The sequence below is a fragment of the Podarcis raffonei genome, chromosome 7, assembly GCF_027172205.1.
Source record: "Podarcis raffonei isolate rPodRaf1 chromosome 7, rPodRaf1.pri, whole genome shotgun sequence".
Classification (NCBI taxonomy): domain Eukaryota; kingdom Metazoa; phylum Chordata; class Lepidosauria; order Squamata; family Lacertidae; genus Podarcis; species Podarcis raffonei.
This window is the reverse complement of record NC_070608.1, coordinates 86,822,380-86,845,245: the sequence shown is the minus strand read 5'-3', so window position 1 is coordinate 86,845,245 and position 22,866 is coordinate 86,822,380. Positions and strand designations below refer to the sequence as shown.

At 44.3% G+C, this 22,866-nt stretch overlaps 1 protein-coding gene across 4 annotated transcripts in view; it reads right to left on the bottom strand.

Moving 5' to 3' along the window:
- DIAPH1 (diaphanous related formin 1) overlaps window positions 1–22,866 on the bottom strand; it is an 81,265-nt gene that overhangs the window by 7,137 nt on the left and 51,262 nt on the right. For all 4 annotated transcript variants that reach the window (XM_053397341.1, XM_053397342.1, XM_053397343.1 and 1 more), the window contains 9 exons: window positions 18,521–18,616; window positions 18,296–18,390; window positions 17,749–17,850; window positions 16,185–16,424; window positions 15,897–16,026; window positions 10,871–10,995; window positions 9,217–9,381; window positions 8,340–8,475; window positions 2,029–2,115 (listed from right to left, as the gene is read on the bottom strand). In XM_053397341.1, the coding sequence (XP_053253316.1) occupies window positions 2,029–2,115; window positions 8,340–8,475; window positions 9,217–9,381; window positions 10,871–10,995; window positions 15,897–16,026; window positions 16,185–16,424; window positions 17,749–17,850; window positions 18,296–18,390; window positions 18,521–18,616 (1,176 nt within the window). The remainder of the gene's footprint in view (window positions 1–2,028; window positions 2,116–8,339; window positions 8,476–9,216; window positions 9,382–10,870; window positions 10,996–15,896; window positions 16,027–16,184; window positions 16,425–17,748; window positions 17,851–18,295; window positions 18,391–18,520; window positions 18,617–22,866) is intronic.

The following is a 22,866-nucleotide window of genomic DNA, read 5'->3' as shown; positions in this document are numbered from 1 at the left end:
ATAGTGAAGGTTCCCCAACTGCAACCACAGTTTCTAACTACAGGATAAACCTTGAATACAGATGACTACTTTGGCTTACTGTGGCATGTGAAACAGGCCAAACTCTGCCCTACCTATTCAAAAGACCAGCTCATTCAACGTTTCCCTGCCTTAGGATTCTTTTCCTTTCCTCCCTGCCATAATGCAAAGGCAGATCATTGTGAAGACTCTCTTGCTCTGTGAAGCACCATCTACTTGATCCCAATGGCCCAAAAGGTGACAAAAAAGCTTAAACCTTAGTACTGCAGTTTATATCTTAGTATTTCAGCTTAATTATCTATGATGCAGCAGGTTGTAACAAAATAAGTCATTTTTGTTCCGTTACCTGCTCTGGGTTGCTTTGACTGACTTTCTGCAAGTTATCTACAACTCCTCAGGTGAGTTTGGCTGCATCAAAGTGAAACTGAGGAACGACTGATGCAGAACTATTTCTATTTAGTGCCTAACTCATAGGGTTTTGCAATGTCTGCTTCTTCAGAAAATTACTATTCAAATACATAACCATTTCTAACCTCAGAATGCCATAAGAATTTGAAACTAACATGCTTTAATATATTTAACAAAATTACTTAGCACTTAAATTGATCAATTTCTAAAGACCTGCATATTATCAAATTCTTACTTCACATTATTAAATTAAATATAACATTCCAATGATCAGTTAATGGAAAGACATATGTATATTTTTGTGTGTGTGTGTGTATCTGTACATATAAAGTATCAGTGAAAGGACATTTTTATTACACACATTGATTACACTTATTTCATGTTTTTCCTGTAACTAAATTCTTTAAAATGTCTACACATACACACACAGACACAGAGAGAAAGTTATTTATCATGAAGGAAGACCTTTCATTTTACAGAAAAGCATGAACAATCTTGTTATCTTGTATATTCATGGGGCATTAAATATAATACTGCACCAAGAGGCTTTGTCTGAATCAGCAAATTGTGGTTTTTCTTGTCAGAAATCATGTGAAAATCAGCCCTTCTGGACATGAGCTCTCCCAGAGGCTTCTTGTAGTAATGAGAGAGACTTAAAAGGAAAAAGTGGTGAAGTCATCCAAACTTTCTTTTTAAATTGTCTCTACACTGAATGTCAAATTGAACCACAAGAACCAGGGAGTGCATAATAGCTTAAATAGTGTTGGGACTATTGACTTCATCTTGTAATTACTGCATATTTTAGTCAACTTGAGCTGCTCACTGTACTTGTGATGCTAAATAAGAGCTCTTTAACACATTGCCCCATGTTACATGTCCTTTCCTCCATAGGGTCAACCAAATAAAAGTGCTCCAGATTTTTCTCAGGGCTTATAGAATCCAGGAAGCTGCAAGGTGTACCTTTGGCTTGTAGACCATCTGGCTATTAAGAGGAAGCAACAGTCAGGCACGGAAAAGGAGTTCAAGACAAATGAACAGTCCTGGCATGGAAACACAGCAAGCATCCTTTTGCCAAACGTTCTTTTCATAGAACATCTTACCACTTCAGGCATAAAGGCATCTATAAGCAGATTAATTACCAAATCATTGCCACAGGTATGCATTCAAGAGCTGTGAAACCCATCAAGTATGATGGGTGAGTTAGAGAAGTCTAGTCTTTCCCCGAATCTCAAATACCCACTCTGAAGTGAAGAAGCTGGTCTCAATTGTACCCGCTACAAAAATGCTTCATAAGGTTGTAAATAAATACAAACCAACATCCAATACTGAACATTGGTCCAAGGTCACTCACTGAACTTCAAAGATAAGCAAAGGATTTTTTAGCTGCCAGATTGAAGACTAACACTATTTTTTAAAAATCAAATTGGCTCTTACATTGTCAGCAGAATGGCAAAGACAGGAAACTGTGAGCTGCCATTATGCCACAAACGTGTGCTTGGTGAGTTAAACTCCTTCTAGGCATGACTGAAGTTTCATCTTTCTTCCATACAATTCAGGTTTGATCAACAAGAGGATCAGAATTCTGGGCCAAACAGAACATACCTTGGCGTGGTCCTCTTTTCCTACGGAAGGCTGCTCCTGATTGCAAGGCCTCCATTAGACTGTCCATAACTCCTGTTTCATCGCCCTCTGCAAAGTGCAAAAAGAAAAAGAAAAAAGAAAAGGTGACTCATAATGCCTTTATATTCTTACAGGTGCAAAAGATGACACCATCTACCAAGCCCTCCCACAGTGTGCATCAGGTGAATACCGCTTCCCAAGACACCTGTACAAGGAGAGCATGGGAAGATCACCCACCAGGCTCCCATCAAATAGTGCACGGTGAAATATTTTCTGGCTCAGGGTTGCAGGTATTGGAGAAAGGATGGAATGTATATTTGAATGCACTCCCTTGTAAACAAACAAACAAAAAGAACTTTATACATGTGGGAAATTGACATGTCAAGGAGAAAGCTACACTAAAATGCTTCTCAAAGTGATTTCTAACTGACATGGGGAGTAAGTTCTTTTTATGACATGGGGAAATATTAAACTGGGCACTCACACCATGTAGAGCTGTAATCCCAAAAACAATTCTGCTGTACATTAGATTCAGAACCATACCTGCCGGTTTGTGTTAGTGTTAACTTTTACGTTAAAAAGAGGGGGGAGATGAGAAAAACCACTCCTCCCCTGCCTTACCTCACTGCTTTAATAACTCACCTCTGATAATCAAAGTGAGAATGCAGGAAGAAAATGTCTCAAAGCAGCAAACTCTGAGAAGGTCAAGCTAGGGAAGGGACAGGTTTTCCTTTAGTCACTCATGTGCTCCCCCCCCCCAAGCTTCTTAACTGAATTGGCAAGCACGTTTGGTTTGGCCCTCAGCAATCATGCTTTCTATTCAACAAATAAGCGGAAATAAATTCCTTCTTTATCAGCACAAAAACTGAGATGTAACTCCCCATCGCAGCTCTCCTTGCTTCATTCCAGTTATTCCACTACAGGGCTGAGGAATGGCTCAGGCCTCCCCTGCCTCCGCAACAGCAAGGCAGGCAGGGATGGAGGAGCCTTTTCTCTGGTCACCATTTTAAAGGAAACTGACCTAATTCACACACACACTAAAACAGCACATGATTTGCGATAAAAAAAGAAAAGCAAAATGCAATAAAATAACAGATTGATTAGTCTGTCCATCCCTAAAGACAGGCTTGGGAGGAATTCCTCTGAAAGGCAGCCCCCCCACTCCCCCCACCCTCTCACACACATGTTGCAGTGGGGGTGGGGGGCTTCCTGGCAGGCTCCCAGAAGCTTTTAATGGGTCCAGCTACTGGGCTATTCTGCTGCCTTGATGTGATTAGCACCCCCAGGGCTTTTGTGCCATCCATTTCCCATTAATCTCCTTTTCGCTCTCTGCAGCTCTCTGGCTACTAAGGAGATTAGCTGGCCTGTCTCAACTGATCGCCTTCCCCTAGCAACAAGGATGCTCCTGGTCCAAATACCATGTGCCAAGGGAGACCCCTGCACTGTTCCTTTGGCAGAAGCTGTGCGCTGCCATGATCCTCTCTTGCCAGACAAGCAGCTCAGCCCACCTCACTAAAGCAGTCCAAAGGAGGTGCAGGGGAAAAAAACTGAGGGCTGTGCGTTTGCTTGGTATCCATTCTCACAGGAAGAAGGGAAACCAGTGACACCTTCTGCAGACATTATGAGGGGTGAGAGGAAACATGGCAGAAGCAAAAGCTCTTGCAGCCTATAAAGTTTTGTGAATGAAAACTCATGAAGCCAGATTTGGTGCTGTCTCTGCATTCGGGGAGCTGGTCCCTCTAACATCCTTGCCAGGATACAAAGGCCCTGCAAATATGTCTGCTGAAAAAAGGAGAGCCCAAAGATTACATTATCTGCAGGAGCACAAATGTTTCTAATTCATTTAATTCCACTGTTGTCATCCCCGGCTCCCATCCACAGTGAGCCTGGTGCTGAAAGCGTTAACCACTAATTCACAGGCCGCCCTGCAAATCTTGGTTTCCGTGGCAACAGCTCCTGGCTAAACATAAACCTATAAAATCACACTAGAACATCTGTTGGGTACTTTCAGTCGGTCTGAATCCATTATCCACAGCGCCACCTGCTGGCAAAAATAACCTGCTACACCTGACCTATATCTGTATATTCAACCTGCTAAGCTATAATAATAATAATTTATTATTTATACCCCACCCATATGGCTGGGTTTCCCCAGCAACTCTGAGGTGGCTCACAACAGAATATTAAAAACACAATAAAAAAAATATCAAACATTAAAAACTTATCTAAACAGGGTTGCCTTCAGATGTCTTCTAAAAGTCAGATAGTTGTTTATTTCCTTTACAGCTAAAAGGAATGCATATAAAAATTCCCTCTTAAAGGAAATGTGTCCACCAGTCAGCTCTGAGATAAGCAAGAAACAGTCAAGAGAGCAAAACGTTCTAAGTGGGAAATAATCACAGCAGTCCTCCAGGACCAGACCAATGACCCACCGAGTCTAACATCCTATTCCCATCTGTGGAACATGGGGACGCTTGCCTAATATCAAGTCAAGATCTTGCAGGAAATCAGCACCTATACTGGCACCGCTTCTCTGGCAGAGGTGGGGGGCATGAAATGAGGCACCCATGAGGGTGCTGCCGTAATAGTAGGGGGCTTGTGCACTTTGCTCCAGAATCAGCCCCTCCCTTCAGTGTCAGCTAAGAAGGACAGTTAAGAATGTCAGTTAAGAAGGAGCAACTGTCTTTTCTTGTTCCTTGCCTCAGACTTGCCTCATGTTGCTGTATTTTGCTTCTCTTGTTATGTTATTTTGCTACAGTTTTCTTTATTATTAAAGCTTAAAAAGGACCCCTGACAGTTAAGTTCAGTTGCGAACGACTCTGGGGTTGTGGCGCTCATCTCGCTTTACTGGCTGAGGGAGCCTACATTTGTCTGCAGTTTTTACAGGTCATGTGGCCAGCATGACTAAACCGCTTCTGGCGAAACCAGAGCAGCGCACAGAAATGCTGTTTACCTTCCCACCGGAGCGGTACCTATTGGTCTACTTACACTTTGACGTGCTTTTGAACTGCTAGGTTGGCAGGAGCAGGGACTGAGCAACGGGAGCTCACTCTGTCGCGGGGATTCGAACCGCCGACCTTCCGATCGGTAAGCCCTAGGCTCAGTGGTTTAGACCACAGTGCCAACCGCATCCCAAATATTATTAAAGCTTAGTTTAGGTAAAGGTAAAGGTACCCCTGCCCGTACGGGCCAGTCTTGGCAGACTCTAGGGTTGTGCGCCCATCTCACTTAAGAGGCCGGGGGCCAGCGCTGTCCGGAGACACTTCCGGGTCACGTGGTCAGCGTGACAAAGCCGCATTTGGCGAGCCAGCGCAGCACACGGAAATGCCGTTTACCTTCCCACCAGTAAGCAGTCCCTATTTATCTACTTGCACCCGGAGGTGCTTTCAAACTGCTAGGTTGGCATGCGCTGGGACCGAGCAACGGGAGCGCACCCCGCCGCAGGGATTCGAACCGCCGACCTTTCGATCGGCAAGCCCTAGGCGCTAAGGCTTTTACCCACAGCGCCACCCGCGTCCCTTAGTTTACATTTAAATAAATAATAATAATCAAGTCAAGCCACTGGTCCATGCAGTTCATTCTCACTGAACCACTCCCAACCTGACTGAATTATTTTGTAAGTTCAATGGTGCCAGCTCTTGATTTCTGTAGATAAGGGACCCCTTTCTCTTCTCCCCACCTCTGTGTTTCATTATGCTTCAGGAAGAAGCAGAAAAACAGCACTGGCCTAAGGGAGATGGAGGTACCCCTTAATTCTTACTGCTGTTTCTCTGCTTGTTCCTGAAGCTTAGTGAAATATGTGGAGGGGGGCAGAAGAAAAAGGGGTCCCTTATCTACAGAAATCAAGAGCTGGCACCATTGAACTTACAAAATAATTCAGGCAAATTGGGAGTGCTTCAGTGAGAACTATGGAGGCCCTCCATCTCCCTCACATCCTTCTTTCACTAGGCCAGGGCTGTTTTCTCTGCTTATATATTACTCACAGCACTGTTTCACCACAGTAATCCAAGACAAAATTGTGGGGGAAGGGGAAAGGAATGTGAGGAGAACCATAAGCCATGTCACTCAGCACAACTTCGAGTTGCTCAAAGGCAGGGGTAACTGGCAGGAAATTGCGGGAGACAGGAAATAAGCAGACAGGGGTAGTAATTGAGTCCATATGTTCTAACAAAGGAATGTTTTTGGTAGCTAAGAGAGGATTGTGTCTGTATGTAAGGAAGCCTTCTGGAAAGACACAGATTAGCAGACGGTCACTTGGCTGGGCAATCAGAACCAGCATTTGGAAAACTTGCGCTAATATTGGAGGCATGAATCAGAACTGTAAACTGACGCAGGGCCTTCATTAAAGCCTTCTAAGCATCTAGGCAATTAGAAACTAAGATCTAGATAGGATTCTAATTAACAAATGCTATCTATTTAGATATGTGACTGCTGCATTAAAAAGGGGTAAATTAGTACTATAAAGTCACACAATTGCTGTTCAATTGCAAGACATGCAAGTCAAGCAAAGTGGGCTCAGTCCATAGTTCCAGGGTCCATTACAATAGCCTACGCTTTCAGGGGAGTAGCTGTGTTATTTACAGCAACAAAAACAACAAGAGGCTTGTAGCATCTTAAAGATTAACAACTTCATTGTGGAGAAAGACAGGGGTGGAAGACCCGTGATCCTCCAGAATTGAGGCTATATACTCTGACCAATGGGCCAAGATCATCATTAATGGTAACATCCTCCAGATGTTGTTAGACCACAACTTCCATCATCTCTGACCTCTAGCCATGCTGGTAGGGGCTGACAGAGCCCATCATCATGTGGAGGGCAAAACATTGGCTATCCCTGGTGGAAGCTGTCATAGGTTAAAGTTCATCAGAGACATATATACACTTCCTCAGTTGGCAAGTGTATATACGCACACACTTTGGTGTAGAGAGAAATAATGGTGTTCAGTGGAGTCAAAGAGCAATAAAATGCAAACAGTCTGTATAGCACTTCATGCATCTGATGACATGGGCCCTAATCTATAAAAGCTTAAGCCATCGTGAATTTGTTGCTCTTTAAGGTGCTACAAGACTCTTTCTTGTTTATAATGAAGTACTGTCTTAAATAAGCCTGGGCTGAAGTGGTACTGCTGTTATCTAGCCCCATTTATTTATTTACAAAGTGTTCTCAAAGCTGTTTGCTGAGGAAAAACTGAGCATAGACCATCATGCAAGCTAAAACATACACAAGAACAAATTCAAAGCCCTGGCAGTAAGCGAAGAGCTTAGCTCTCAAGGCTTGGCAGAACAAAGTTTTTACTCGTCTCTGAAAGAAGACAAGTGAGGCAAAGTACTGGAAGGGATTCCACAGGATTTAAATGCCACGAAAAACCATGAAAAGGAAAGGAGCAAAATCAAACTGAGCTCTGAAAGGAAGAGGAAGAGGAAGAGGAAGAGCAAGAGCAAGAGCAAGAAATCATTTAAGCATACCATGCTGATGAACAAAGCCCACTAAACCAGAAAATTCCTGCACAGAAAGCACTTTTATATTGAAAGTTGCATTAAATTTGTACATAGAGAATCATAAATGTAGAGTCATTTTGCTTCATTTAGATATGATGGAAATGGACCAGAAAACTGTGGTCCATCACGGTTTCCCACCCCATTTACACCCAGCTGAAGACATGTTCAGGCTACCAAAATGTGACTCCATGCATATTACTTAATCTCATTTCACTTCCAAAATGCTTCCAGGGTAGGCCTGTGCCAAGTATGAAGAGTCTCTTCAGATTTCAAGACACAAAACTAAGAGCTGCTGCTACTGAAAACTTCTATGATTGAGATGCAAATTGGTATATAACTAGGGATGTGCCTGTCAGTTAAAGGGGCTTAAGTTTGGCTTCCTTTTCCCCTGCACACAGCCATAATGGCTAAATAGAATCTCCATGTTCAGTGGCAGTAGCCCTAGGGGGCACACAGTGCGTGGAGGGTTCTTGCCTCCTTATCTCTTCAAGGAGACTGGAAGGCCACAGTTGCAAGCAAGATGCTGGACTCCGGGTCTGATCCAAAAGAACTTTTATGGGGTCCTTAAGGGAGAGGAGGCACTGACCCTCCTTCCTGCAATGACTCTGCCCCCTTCTAAATAGCTTTCCATCCACTGAGACAACTATAGAATAAATCCACTGGCACTGTAAGGAAATCAGTATCAGTAGGCCAGGATCTGTTACTGTATTCACTCAAGACTTCAGTGCCAAGTCCCTCTGTTTTGCATTCGGTCCCCTCTTCCCTATTCTTACCACCAAGCTGCTTTACATTACCTGCATTCATATCTATCAGTTGCTCTCTCTTCTGTTGTTTCTCCTGCCGTTCCTTCTCAGCCTTCTCTTTGGCAAGCTTAGCTTTACGCATCTTCTCTTCCGTCTCCCGCCGCTTCTGATTCTCCTTTACGGCTTGCTGAAAAGCAGACACAGTTGGCTGGTAAGATGGACTACGGGGGAGTTATGGCAAGGATGTCCACCTGATGTTTCCTTCTCAATGGCATAAAAGATAGCTCAAGAAAAGAATTAGGACAATGAGAGAGAAGAATTCAACAGGTTTGTGTAACTTGGGTCTACTAACAGCTTTAGCTATGTTAGTTAAATGAAACCTCCAAGTTCATAGGAAGTAAATGCTAGTTACTAGACACAATGCAGCCATATGCCTTCCAACATCTCAGATGAAAACAGGCACATGCATGTTACTGCACCAAAACCCACACTACACTTCTGGTCTGACCAGAACTCTTTTTTTAAAAAATGCAAAAAGAAACAACCTTTGGCAAGCTTTATCTCGCAGATTTGGCTGTATAACTGCAATGCAAACACATTAAACAACATTTATTATCTGAATAGGCATTCTCACACACACACACACACACACACACACCCCTTTAGGTGAGGAGCTGAAGCCTCAAGAGTAGCAATTCTAGTGTACAAACACATTTCAAAAACACCTCCACCAAAATCTCTGCAAAAGGCCTAATAAGGGCAAAATGAAAAACTCATGCAATGAGAGGGGGCTGTCTCCCACCAGGCACTGTTTCATGTGCTGCTGGAGGCACGGCGCTGGGTGGGCTTTCACAAGTCAGACACAAGCAAAGCAGTTTGCATGAGCAGAGGGTTGTATGCAGCTTGGCAGGCCAGAGGGGATGCTCACCAAAAACATGATTCTGAAGTTGTGCAAATCAGTGAAGAACTCCTCAGAAGATATTTTACTGGTGTCAAACAGGAAATACTGTCCTAATTCCATATAGAGGTTTTCCATATTTGAGTGCATCATCCGCAGCTTCTCATATTGCTCCTCAGCCTCCTTAAGAAAGCTGTAAGACTTGAGTCAAAGATCACAGTTGCTGAGGGGAGGTACAATCTAAGTTTAACAAAAGAGCTTTATCTGCAGGTGACCCTCGGTGTTCTCAGCTGCTCTCCCCATTCCATGTCATCTGCCTGTATTTCTGTTTCAAACCAACTAACTTCTCTCTCCACGCCCCCCCCCAAAAAAACCCACCTGCAATTCAGAGTTCCACACGCAGCCAATGACTAGCACTGCTTTGTGGCGCAGGGTTGCCTAATCTGCTCACTAAGAATTCTCTATTATAAGCAGTTAGTTCCACCAGTCCTGGCAGCACCCACCCATGTATTGTAGAACCCTCCCATACTCATAGCTGGAGACTCCAAAGGATAGTACAGTGGTACCTTGGGTTACATACACTTCAGGTTACATATGCTTCAGGTTACATACGCTTCAGGTTATAGACTCCGCTAACCCAGAAATAGTACATCAGGTTAAGAACTTTGCTTCAGGATGGGAACAGAAATCGCGCAGCGGCAGTGTGAGGCCCCATTAGCTAAAGTGGTCTTCAGGTTAAGAACAGTTTCAGGTTAAGTACGGACCTCCGGAACGAATTAAGTACTTAACCCGAGGTACCACTGTATCTTGTTAGGTAGCATAAATCTGGTCCTACTGCCAACAAAATGAGCTGGACACACATGGAAAAGTATTAAGTTTGAGCTTGCTCCAATTTGAGCCATAAATAAATCTGGGACCAGACCTTGTCATTGCATGCACTAACCCTGTGGTAAATGAAGAAGTCCCTTAGGTACAGAATGCCTCCCCAACACCACCAAAACCTCTCCCCATATGAACTGACCTGGACCCTGCAATCATAATCTGAGGCCCTCCTTCGTGTGCCCTCTCCATGAGAGGCCAGAGGGAGGCAACACAAGAACGGGCTTTTCCGTGGAGGTTCCCTGATTGTGAGATGCTCTCCCCAGGGAGGCTGGCCTGGAGCCTTCATTGCATATCTGTAGGTAAAAACATTCCTCTTCTCCCAGGCCTTGGGCTTATTAAACTATCTATGGTCTTTGAAACTGGGGATTGGGGAAGCTATTAATTTAATAAACAACAACTACAGTGGTACCTCGGGTGAAGAACTTAATTCGTTCTGGAGGTCTGTTCTTAACCTGAAACTTAACCTGAAGCACCACTTTAGCTAATGGGGCCTCCCGCTGCCGCCCCGCGATTTCTGTTCTTATCCTGAAGCAAAGTTCTTAACCCGAGGTACTATTTCTGGGTTAGTGGAGTCTGTAACCTGAAGCGTCTGTAACCCGAGGTACCACTGTACAGCCATATGATCACAACTGTGCAGTCATTGTCTGTGACTTTGGAGAGCCTCTCTTGCTTGTATCTTATTAGTGCCCCCCTCAAATGAGGAAAGAATCCAAAAGGGCTGGTTCCCCAGTAGCACACATAGAGTTCCTTATTCTACATGCTGTTCTCAGGGATTCCCAGTTCACAACGTTCTGAAGGATATCGACATTTTCTCTTTAAATTTATCCTTCTCTTCTGTAGCGCTGGGGCATCTGTCAACATCACGCCGCAAGTCTGAAATCTGTTTCTTCATGAGGTCCAGGCTTTTCCCTAAATCCGCCGCAGGAACTTTGGGGTGGAGGGAAGACAAAGCAGGAGTAGAGGAATCAGAAAACAAGGAATTTGCTCACTGTAATTTCTCGAGGGAGGCAGGAGGGCATTTTAATATCCTTCAGGATATTCCCACCCATCAGACCAGAAGGCAGGGCTAGCTATTGGGGACTTCTCCATGGTAGTGGGTTCCCCAACTCTCCAGACTGGGCTAGAAAAAAGTATGAACTGCTAAAACAAAAGAAACCCCAACCATTAAAAAGCACACAGGGTGATGTGGTGAATACAATGAACAAGGAATCACACAGAGGGATAATTTCTGCAACAGTACATGGGGGAAGCAACATTATCCATGATTCTCAGGGGATCCGTTTAGCATATAAAAATGCCCTCTTAAAGGAAATGTGTCCACCAGTCAGCTCTGAGATAAGCAAGAAACAGTCAAGAGAGCAAAACGTTCCATGTGGGAAATAATCACAGCAGTCCTCCAGGACCAGACCAATGACCCACCGAGTCTAACATCCTATTCCCATCTGTGGAACATGGGGGTGCTTGCCTAACATCAAGGCAAGATCTTGCAGGAAATGGGCACCTATACTGGCACCGCTTCTCTGGCAGAGGTGGGGGGCATGAAGTGAGGCACCCATGAGGGTGCTGCCATAAAAGTAGGGGGCTTGTGCACTTTGCTCCAGAATCAGCCCCTCCCTTCAGTGTCAGTTAAGAAGGACAGTTAAGAATGTCAGTTAAGAAGGGCCAACTGTCTCTTCTTGTTCCTTGCCTCAGACTTGCCTCATGTTGCTGTATTTTGTTTCTCTCATTATGCTATTTTGTTACAGTTTTCTTTATTATTAAAGCTTAGCTTGTTGTTGTTGTTGAGCCAATTAGTCATGTCCGACTCTTCGTGACCCCATGTAAGCTTAGCTTACATTTAAATAAATAATCATCATCAAGTCAAGCCACTGGTCCATGCAATTCATTCTCAATACTCGCTACCTGACTGAATTATTCTGCAAGTTTCGTGGTGCCAGCTCTTGATTTCTGTAGATAAGGGACCCCTTTCTCTTCTCCCCACCTGCATATTTCATTAAGCTTCAGGAAGAAGCAGAAAAATAGCACTGGCCTAAGGGAGGAGCAGGTACCCCTTAAGTCTTACTTCTGCTACAAATCAGCTTCTGCTACAAACTACAACAACAGGGTTCTCCTAGCAGTTGTGTGTGTCCTAAACACAGGGAAGGTGTTTTGGCATAACACTAAATCACACTTTCATTTAACTTCAGTTTCGTGTGTCACCCCAAACCCTAAAAGTTAATCCAGTTAGTTCAAACAAGACAGCTCCATAAACCATGGCTTGGCGTCTCTTCTTTTAACTAAACCCAACTAAGATTAACCACCATTTGTTGAGACTCAGATAACATAGCAAACCGTGATTAATCTAAAATGGGAAAGAAAGCTTCCAAATTCCTCTTCATATCTGCATTGGAAAAAGAGTAGCAGTGCACTAGCCCGAGGCCTGCTGAAGCTCATTCTCATAAAGCTAAATTATGTACATCTGTAAACACCCCTAAGATTCCTAAGATTTTATCAGTGACCAGCACTGTTATCTAGTATTTGTACACATGATGTTTTGTGACAGGAGGGTTGTTAAGTGTTCAAACCCCATGACAAATCATTGTCTTGCTGCATTGCTAACGGCCACCTTGCATGGTCCTTCATCATTTCCATCATCCCCACACCAGAGGAGGGGCAGGGGTGGAGAGGAAAGAGAAAGTGGCTGCCAATGGTCACCTAATGGGTTTATCACACAGGCAAGATTTGAACCAGGGACTTCCTGATTATTATTTTTTACTACTTCGTTGTTTTCTCCTTTGGAAGAATGAAATAGAAATTTAATACTAATTTTCATGCTCAGCCATTCCGAGACTTAACAGCACAATCCTAACCGTGTACACTCAAAACAGTAAGTCCTGCTGAATTTAGTGAGGCTTACACCCAGGTAAGTGGGCTAATGAGGGCAGCCTTAGGAGCCTGTTTTATCTGGGCTGAATGTTAGCGCTTCATTTACTAGGGTGCCAAAGGAAAGCGTGGCAGCTGATGGCAGCTAGCTGCAGGATAAATGTGTGTTTATAATAGGGAAATGAGCCCGGAAGGCAGCTGGGAGCTCCTGATCACTGAACAAAATGAACATCCATGGCCAGTGCTCTAATGTTTCCCTCTCCTTCCTTCCGTGTTAGGCAATGACTCTCAATCCACAGCAGCAACCCATACAGCCAAGGCAAGAGAGATGGGAGACAGGACAGATGGACAGCAGAGTGATCGTGACAACAATTCTCCTGCCATCATGCTCACAATGGAATGAATGAACTTTATTACAGTCACAGACCAGGATTAAAAAAAGCATATAGATAAAATAGCAGTTAGGATTTTTTTTAACCGATAATTGTTAGAGCAAATGAGGACAAGGAAACAGGAATAGGATAAAACATCTGAATAAAAAACAAGATTAAACACGGATAATGGATGGATAAAAAACTGGTAATTAAAACAGATAAGAACTAAAAACAAACAAAGACACGCAGTTAAAACAACTGTAAGAGGCTGCAGAGTAGAAGCCTCTTAAATAGAGGACACTCACAACATTAGAAACTGCTGTGCAAATATGGTTAAAACAGACAATTAAAACAATGTACAACACTAAATTTAGAAACAATGTACAACAATAAACTGTCCCGGGGAGTTGACTCAGAATCACCCATGGAACCGTGTTTGGGGCTTTTCATGCCGGACTATTTTGAGTTGGGCGATGGTCTGCGCCTACAGATCTGTACGCAGAATCTGGCGACCATCCAGGTCATCTTCTGATCTTTGCCTAACAGCAAAAGGTCAAAATTTTGCTTTTGTGGGAGGTCGGTGAGCCTCACCAGTAGGGGATCCATGATCTTACTACGTGCCTCTTCATAAAAGGGACATCTAAAGAACAAGTGTTCTGCGCTTCCTATCTCTCCCAATGGACAGGTGCAAAGTCTCTGAGCATACGGGACCCTTCTAAAGGCTCCATCCAGGACCGGCGAGGGAAGAGCTGAGCTTCTGGCGAGTGTAAAGGCCCTTCTTGCATCCCTAGATACGAGAAAGCAGAGATATGCTGCCGGTGCATATCTCCAATTCTATAGTTGGGGCACCTTGCACAGTCCTGCTGTCTCTCGGTGTCTAATATTCTTTGCCTGACTGTAGCTTTTGCCTGGCCCAAGCCCAGACTTAGAAGGGCTTGAGGGGCAAAACCCAGTTTCCGGAGGGTGTTCAGGACTGCAGTCTGCCAGCCTGACTGGAATTGGTCACACAGGATCAATGGGGCTATCCCTCGGGGGAGCAGGTTCAATGTCAGCCATTTGTAGATTGTTGTTAGGCAGATGCTAGCCTCCACTCTCATCATCCCCGTTTTCAATCTCACCCATGCGTTTGAGACACATCTGGGGACTTGGAGGAGAGCTCTAAGTCGTCTAGATTGAACTCTCTCAAGTGGGGAGAAAGCAGAGGAAGGCGGGCCCAAAAAGGAACCATAGAGGAGTTGTGCCAAAGTTTTGGCCTTGTATAATTTTAGAGCTGCGGGGACGAAGAACCCCCCTTGTGCTCTGAAGAATTTAAGGATACAATTTGTGTTTTTTTCCGCTGAACTCCCGATGCAGTTTATGTGTAGTTTTTGGTTCCTGAGGCCTGTACCACCATTCCTAGATACTTGTAGTTTGTGACTTGTTCTAATTTATGGCCTTGGAGTTCCCAGCTTCTAAGCTTTGGTTTTTCCCCAAAAGCGAGTATCTTGGTCTTTTGACAGTTGATTTTGATACATAGCTCAGAATGTCCTTCTTCTCCCCTAACACAAGTTAACGTCATAAAGAACCTGGGTTGCTTGTTTCATACAGACAGTCAAAATGTGTCTGATATGACCCGGATTGATTTATACAGTAAACACAGTCCTCAGCTGCACTCTGCCAGTGGCTGGATGCTGGGGATGAAGAGAAGAGGGCTGCAGCCTTTATTAGGCCTTGTTTTGTGAGCTTCCCAAATTCATCTAGCTCTCCACTGTCAGAACAGGACGTATCTACGGCTTATGTACCACCCACATCTTAAGACCACCTTTTGCCTCCCAAAACGGAATATACCAAGGCTGAGCCAAAACGGACTTCCCCCCACACACCCCAAAAACCCCGATGTCTTAGCTGCAGGCTATAAGGCTCCTGATGTTTGGTGGTGGGATAAGGCTCAATAAGAGTGAAATGTCTGTTCACCTTACCAGTAGCATGGCACAAGTGGTAGAATTATGGGCAAGGAAACACCTGCACTGCCTGGTTGGTAGGCAGCTGCCCACACTCCCCACCTTGCAACACCTTACTGTGGGCAATTTGATACAAGAAGCATCTCCTTCACCCTGAAGTAGTTTCAATTACTTGCAGGAACATTGCCCAATGTGACTGGTTACTGGGCACAGCAATATCATCACGGTCCCTGGGTATGGACTGAAGGCCCACAAGGCAATCAACCTTGCTGAAGCTAAGCAGGTCTGGGTCTGGTCAGCGCCCTGATGGGTGATTGCCTGGGAACATAGTGTATGTCACCTTGGGGTCCGTGATGGAAGAAACTGGGACAGAAATGTAAAAAAATAACAAATAAGGTTCACAATGGGATCTCTGGCTGGGGTGCTATTGTGAAGGAGGAGCAGCAGCCCTGGATAATAAAAGGAAAAACTGCAGCCCTGAACAGTTGTTGAGAGGCAAAGTGAAGCACAAGCAAATATGTTTGAAAAGGGCAAACCTTTAGGAGCCTTTAACAGAACGCTCTGCCTCTCCGAGTCCCTTTTTCATATTAAAAAGCCTGAGATGGTATGTTGCAGCCAGAGAACGCATGCACAAACACCAGCCCCAAAATACCTTGACAAGCCTTCTCCACGTGGATGAGTTCATCAGGAAACTTCAGCACTTCAGGATAGCGCACCTCACACGTTTCAGCTAAGAAGTGCAGCAAAGTCATCTTCTGGTCAGCTGACTTGGTGTCTCGGAGCTAACAGTGGAGAAAGCAGGCTACTGTGAGTTCTGTCAAATATGATGAATGCCATTCATCAGTTGCTTCTCCCCCAGCCCCAAAATATGTCAGCGGCTTATAGAGTCAGGATGACCTGAACAGCTCTGTCTGTAGAGGTTCTGCCTGTAGAAGCTCACCTTGCAGAGGAAGCTGATGTTGAAACCAAAGGCATCAGCATTTGAGGAGCCAGAATTCATGAAGTTGCCCACCAAGAGGATGATGGAGAGCAGGTTGGAGAAGCTCTCACTCTTGCGGACCTCTTCACAGGCAGCTGTCACAGAAACTATCTGTGGTTTGATGTTTTCCACCTGCTCATTAAACTGTAGCTTGAAGAGGATGGAATTGAGACGGGGCCTCAGACTGGGAACTGTACTAATCTGGGAAGGAAAGGGGACAGAATAACACTGTCATGCACAGATGGAGGAAAAGGAAGACAAGGATGACAAGGAACCAAGGTGGTCTGTAGAAGAGGGGAAAGAAGAGAAAGGATATTTATCAGCAATTGTGGTTTCTTCAGGATCCATGTTGTGGAATTTGTATGGTGCTGAACACTTCGACACCAGCTTAATATTAAAAAAAACTATCAATGCAGCACATACACTGTGATTCTCAAAGAATATTAATTGGCTTTAAAGGAGCTTGCAAAACCCATGCAACTAAATATTCTGGTTTTCCCTGCCATTATTACAAATAAAAACAAAGAGAGGAAAAAGTTTAGGCGTTACTTTGTAGAAAAAGTGTGTGTTGAAAGCAGAAAAAGAACCTTTCCCCTTCAGAAGTCTATAGCATCCAACTCTGAGGATCCAGTGTAGGACGTATGGCAGCAACTGCTCAATGAGATTGAAATAAATGGAACTACAAGTTTTATTCTGAATACGGGATGAACATTGTGGAAGGATAACTAAGAAACAGTTTGACTTTAGCAAGGTCTGGTTTTCTCAGAGAAATATCAGGTCTAGCTCTGTTGCTTCTTGTATCTATGACCTTTGCAGTACTCAGTCCTAGAGACTAAAATGTCAAAGTCGGTGTTTCCTCAGAGGAACTTCTTGTACTATCTAAACCTTTCTGGCTTGTCCTTGATTATGTCTTCCTTGGAACACACAGGCTCATAACAGAAATTGCTCACTTGTTGCTAGGACTCCTGTCCTTGCCCTGGCATCACACTGATGCATCTAACCTTCAAATTCTCTTTCAAAGCCAGAAGCAACACTACTTGTTTGCTGAGCCAGGTGCTATCTAGTTGTGGCTTTCAGTAGGACACTCCAACAAGGACAAGGAAATGGTGATTCCTGGCAAATGTGTCTGCCTGACTACCAAATGTTACTTTTCTCCCAGTTTAGGGCATCAGATGCCTGGAGGGCCTATGCGGTGGCCACAGTTTGGGTGGGTGGGTGAGTGGGTGGAGGGAGCCAATACCAGATACATATCCTCCACTGCTCTCTGATATTTTAAAAAATTTCCTAGAAGCCCAGATAACAGGGAACACAGAGGACTTTGTCAGTCCTCACATATGACAGTGTACAGCATGGAAGTAACAGAAAAATCTCTGGAGAGTGGATGGGACACATGAAGTCTGAGAAAGAAAGTGAAGAAAACCATGTCATGTACATGTTATGCTGAACATGTCATGTTCAGCAGCTTCTTCTCAGAAAAAGATGCTCTCCCTCTTCTCTTTTCTAGAGGCAAAAGCAGCTCACTTACCACAACTGCAAACTGCTCAGGCTCAGCTAGTTCATCATAGTCTTCTTTCATTTCTGCTATCATCTTCAGCTTGTCTGGTTCTGGTATAAGCTTAATCAGGTTCTGAGAGAGAAGAGAAGGAAATTGCTCGCACTGGGGCTCCTAGGCAAAACGACCAGACTGGACCTAGGAGACAACTGGCACTTCCTGTCACGGCTAAGGAATCATCTTCAAGGGGGCAGAATAGAGTGAGTTATTCCAGGCTGTGGGTGCCTCCCCACTCAAGAAAGGAAGAACATTATGGCAAATATTTCCTCAACAGCCTTTTGGACAGAATTTGCATGGCAAGCATTAAAATAGAAAGGGCTCTCATTGCAGCATGGTCTCCATTCTCTATTATACCAGGGCCTGAAACAAATTGTGATCCACAAACCTGAATGCATATGATGTGGCTATCAACTGCTAGGACCCCAGTCATGGATAGAAAAGCAGGCTTTACTGACTGACATATGGTGGTCACAAGTTGAAGGGGGGGGGGAGCGTCTCAAATGCTCCAGTCTTTGCTCACCTGCACCAGGGACTCAGTCAACACAGTTTCATTCACCTCCAGGATGGCATCCTTGATTCCCTCGTAAGGCATGCGGAAGGAGCCCAGAAATATGGCTGCCACAGTCAAAGAGAAGCACAAAACCTCCAGTCAGACTTCCACTGACTAATTCACCCTAAGCCTTTCAAGCACACTCTGCAATTTCCCTTAGTACCACAAACACTTTGGCTAAATCGTACTACTCACAAAGATTCTGTGCAATCTTCGGATCCATTACTCTCAGCTCCCTGGTCTTCTTCTTTTGTTGGACCTTCTCCTCTCCCTGCTCCTCCTTCGCTTTTGCTGTGGGCCAGAGAGGAATGCAGGGTCTTAGCAACTGAGAAGCCGTCTCACTTTAAGCTAGGGAGCATGCAATTTCTTCACAGCTAAAAAATTAAACATTTCTTCCCCTGCCCCGCCCCCGGGCTGGCCACCCATGAGGCATGGTGAGGCAGTTACCTCAGGTAGCAGACTGGGGGGGCTGTTGGGAGGACAGATCCAGGTCCCAAGGAGTATCCTGTACTGCTCCTCTCTGGACTCCTCTCCCCCCCCCAGCCCCCAGGACAGGAGTTGGGCTTCAGCAGGCAGGCACCATTTTCTGTTTTGCTTCAAGCAGCCGAACGTCTCAGGTCGGCCCTGATTCCCCCACCACAACCTATCCACCATTAATTGATTTTGTCAGAAGTAGCTGATAGAAGAAAGTAGGGAAAGACACTTAATCTTTCTCTGTCTTCTGCCTCGAATGCCACACAACTGGTAGCAACTGTAATGGGAGTGATTGAGTAATAGGAGCTCTTTCAAACTGGCGTTTGCTTGCAGGTGTATCTGAAACATGTCACTGGTGTGTCACACAGTGGGTCCAGCAAGATCATTATTCAGCTTCTGAATAAAGGCCTCTTTATCCTTTGACAAGTCGAACATTTTTGTGGGACCCGCCGCTCCTGTTTTATTTAACCTATACTATGCTTCTTTTGTTCAGATTTTTTTGCTAGTTTATATAATTGTATAAACTGTTTTACTTGCTTTTAATTGCATGACTGTAATGTTTTAACTTGCCCTGGGACTATACAGTGAAAGGTGGATGAAGTATCTTATCATAAATTAAGAAAATAAAATGCAGATTTGATCTCAAGGATTCCTTCCAGACACTAGCAATATCTAACACCATGCCAGAGTCTCTTTCCTTCTCCCTTCCTACAGACTGAGGGGTGTAGCCAATGTTCCTTCAAAGCACTCATGTTCTGTGCTTCTATGTAAACAGGGTATCAGAGAGACTATTGCATTGCCACAGAGCTCTCGCGTTTATTGTTAAGTCATCAGGGTAGCCCACTAGTGCCCAAATCTGAAGGCAAAAGGAATCTCTGCTTTTTAAGACGCTTCCCTGCAATACATTTGCAGGAGGGACTCCACTGCCACAGGGCCAACGCCACAGCAACTAAGTGGCACACTGAACCAAACTCCCTGGCAGGATTCCAGGGGAGACAGCAAGATTTGGGGTGGGTGGGTAAGGGAAGAATGGACATCATTCACAATGCCTTAATATAGCTTCCTTTAACATTTTATCCTCCCTGTCTGATACATACTCCATAGGTTAGGAGTATTATGGGTAAGGTTTTGGAGTCACTGACCTAGTTTTCTGTGCATCTGCATCAGTGCACAAATTAAATTAAGGGTTCCGAGACAGAAAGGGAGCATGGCTGCCTTTAGCATATCTACGCGGGTTGGGGGGCTCTCCAGATGAGAAAAGGCCTCACATGCAAGTACTGGTGAGAAGTGGGAGATGACATGAATAGAAAGAGGAATTCTGCTTTTAACTATGATGTGGAGATGGCTGGGGAAGAAATTATAGGCCTATTTGTGTGGGCTGTTAAAATCAGAAATATAATCAGAAGTACAAGAAGCAAGTATTCACTGAGGTGGTAAACCTGTATCCCAGCTGCATATTTTCTGAATGAAGCAGTGGTTACAGAATATTATATTTATTAGTAGTAGTAGTAGTAGTAGTAGTAGTTGTATCTGACTGGGTAGTAGTAGTATCTGACTGGGTGGGATCCAGCAAATTAAAACATCAAACACAGTAGAACATCAGTCATTAAAAACTTCCTAATCCAGGGCTGCCTTCAGATGTCTTCTAAAAATCAGAAAGTTGTGTATTCCTTGACATCTGTTGGGAGGGTGTTCCACAGGGTGGGCGTGACTACTGATAAGGCCCTCTGCCTGGTTCCCTGTAACTTCTCTTCTTGCAGGGAGGGAACCACCAGAAGGCCCTCAGAGCTGGACCTCAGTGTCCAAGCTGAATGATGGGGGTGGAGATGCTGCTTCAGGTATACAGAACTGAAGCCATTTGGGGCTTTAAGGGTCGGCACCAACACTCTGAATTGGGCTTGGAAACATACTGGGAGCCAATGTAAATCTTTTAGGACCGGTGTCTCCTAAAGATGGAATGTCTCGCCTACAAAAATACTCCTTGCATGCAGAAAACTAGATGCCAGGGAGAAGGCAAAGCCAGGAAGGCTAATTTTCTATGTGCAGGAAATGTTTTTCTATGTGGAATAACATTCACTCATGTGAGCCTCTACCTACATTCTGAAGTTGTACCGACCAGCCACAGATTTATCAGCTCAATGAGAAATGAGCAAAGATGACCTCAAATTAGTGAAAGCAAGCAGGATGGGGGGTGGGGGGCAATGGATCCTGTGGAAGCATCTTGGTTCCAGCAGGCATGATCACTGAATATGGAGACAGGCAAAACAAGGAGAAGGAAGAGAAGAAATCTGAAAGAAGCAGATACACGTTGCATCTCAAAATGAATTTAAAATAAAAATCCTTGAATAGTGGCAAAGAGAACCCAAATGAACAACTAATTTTTTATAAAGAGATCTCTGGGGATTCACACCACAGTAATCTCCCCAAGACAAGTTCATTCACAGAGTGTAAGAGTCAAAGCTCTCTAGACCTCTGGCCACTGCAGCTCACAAGCATTCAACCCTTCTGGCTTTCAGGTGCAGCAATGAGAAATAAGACAAGCACACACAGCAGTAGTATAGCATTTGAGCCTATTTTTTTTTGGGGGGGGAATAAATTTCCCTTTTCAAACATCTTGACTCATGAAAGTAAAATAGACTAAGATAACAATTATGTTCGTCCATGACTTCTGCTTTTTCCTCAGTTGCTGTTTTGGAAAAATTTCTCACTGCAGTTCAGGGCAAAGCATTCCTTTCTGGTTTAACTGAATGATGCTGCAGACTGTACCAGATATGTAAGCATATCTTTCCCTGTGGTGTGTTGTGGCATCATACTGCAGTTAAGTGAGTGAAAAGGAAGGCGAGCAAGCTACCCAGACAGCTAGAATTTAGTACCCCAGACAGAAAATGGGTTCAGCGCTCCTATATGCAGAGCTTGGAACTGGTGCTATGCACAGACACAAGGCAAGCTTTCCTGAAGAAGCAGGGGGTGGTGGTGTTTGCCTGGGCCTGGCCTGTGTCTGCGCATGCCTGTGAGAGGCAGAAGGGATAGAAAGCAGAGACATCAAAAAGCCGCAGCCTTTGACTCAGCCTGCCTCACCCTCCCTGCAGACTCCTCCCTTCCTGAGTCTTATTTCTCTGCGCCATAAACACAAAATGGAGTCTAGAGGGAAGGCAAACATCCTCTCTAAAATGGCTGAATGCGGCAAAGGAAGACAGGGAATAGTAAAATAGGGCAACAGCACCATCTGGTGCTTGAAGAGTCCAGCACCTGATCCCTGTTAGTAAAGAAGCAGTGGGATTAGACTGCACTTCAAAGGGAGTTTAGGACAGATCTGTTAGAAAACATAAAAAGCTATGGTATAACAAATTATAATACTAAAAAAAGGGTGAAATAATCTCTTCCTTATAAAGAGATTCTAACAATAATCAGGAATCTCTTTTTGCAATTGCAAACGGGAATGTCCACCAAATTTAGAAACCATACATTCTAATAGAGAGCTTACAAAAATAAATGATGGTGATGCATTTACTCTCAAAAGTGGGCTCCCTGGGTATCCTCATGCTGCACGCCAATATTTGGAAAATTATGCCAGCACCCACTTGCTTTTCACAAACACACCCAAACTCTTGAAGAGAACCTCAGTGAAGCAAAGTGGTTTGAAACCACAAAAAAGTAGAAAAGGGGGAGGTGAAGCTTTGTGTGGAAATATTCGCTTTCCTCACAATTCCATTCATTTGCAGCTGGAAAGATTACCTAGCCACCTTTGTATAAACTGACTAAAAGGCATAGTAACTCTTGTCCATATCAGGACACAGGCTAAGGAGGTTTACATGACCCTTAGCAACTGCTTTCACTCCCTTGAGATGGCTGAAAAGTATGTAGGATGGAAGCAGCCCCTGAGAACCCAAGGTGGCACGCATGTGGTTCTCCAGCAATCATCCTTTCAGGAGATTCAAACATGTGTGTTGTGCGGCTTATGGAAGAAACAGGAGTACACAGAAGGTAGACCACAATCCACCAGTGAACCACTGAGCAATTTTTGGCAGATGGTCTTCTACTGCCTGTTGGGATTTTACCAAAGAAAG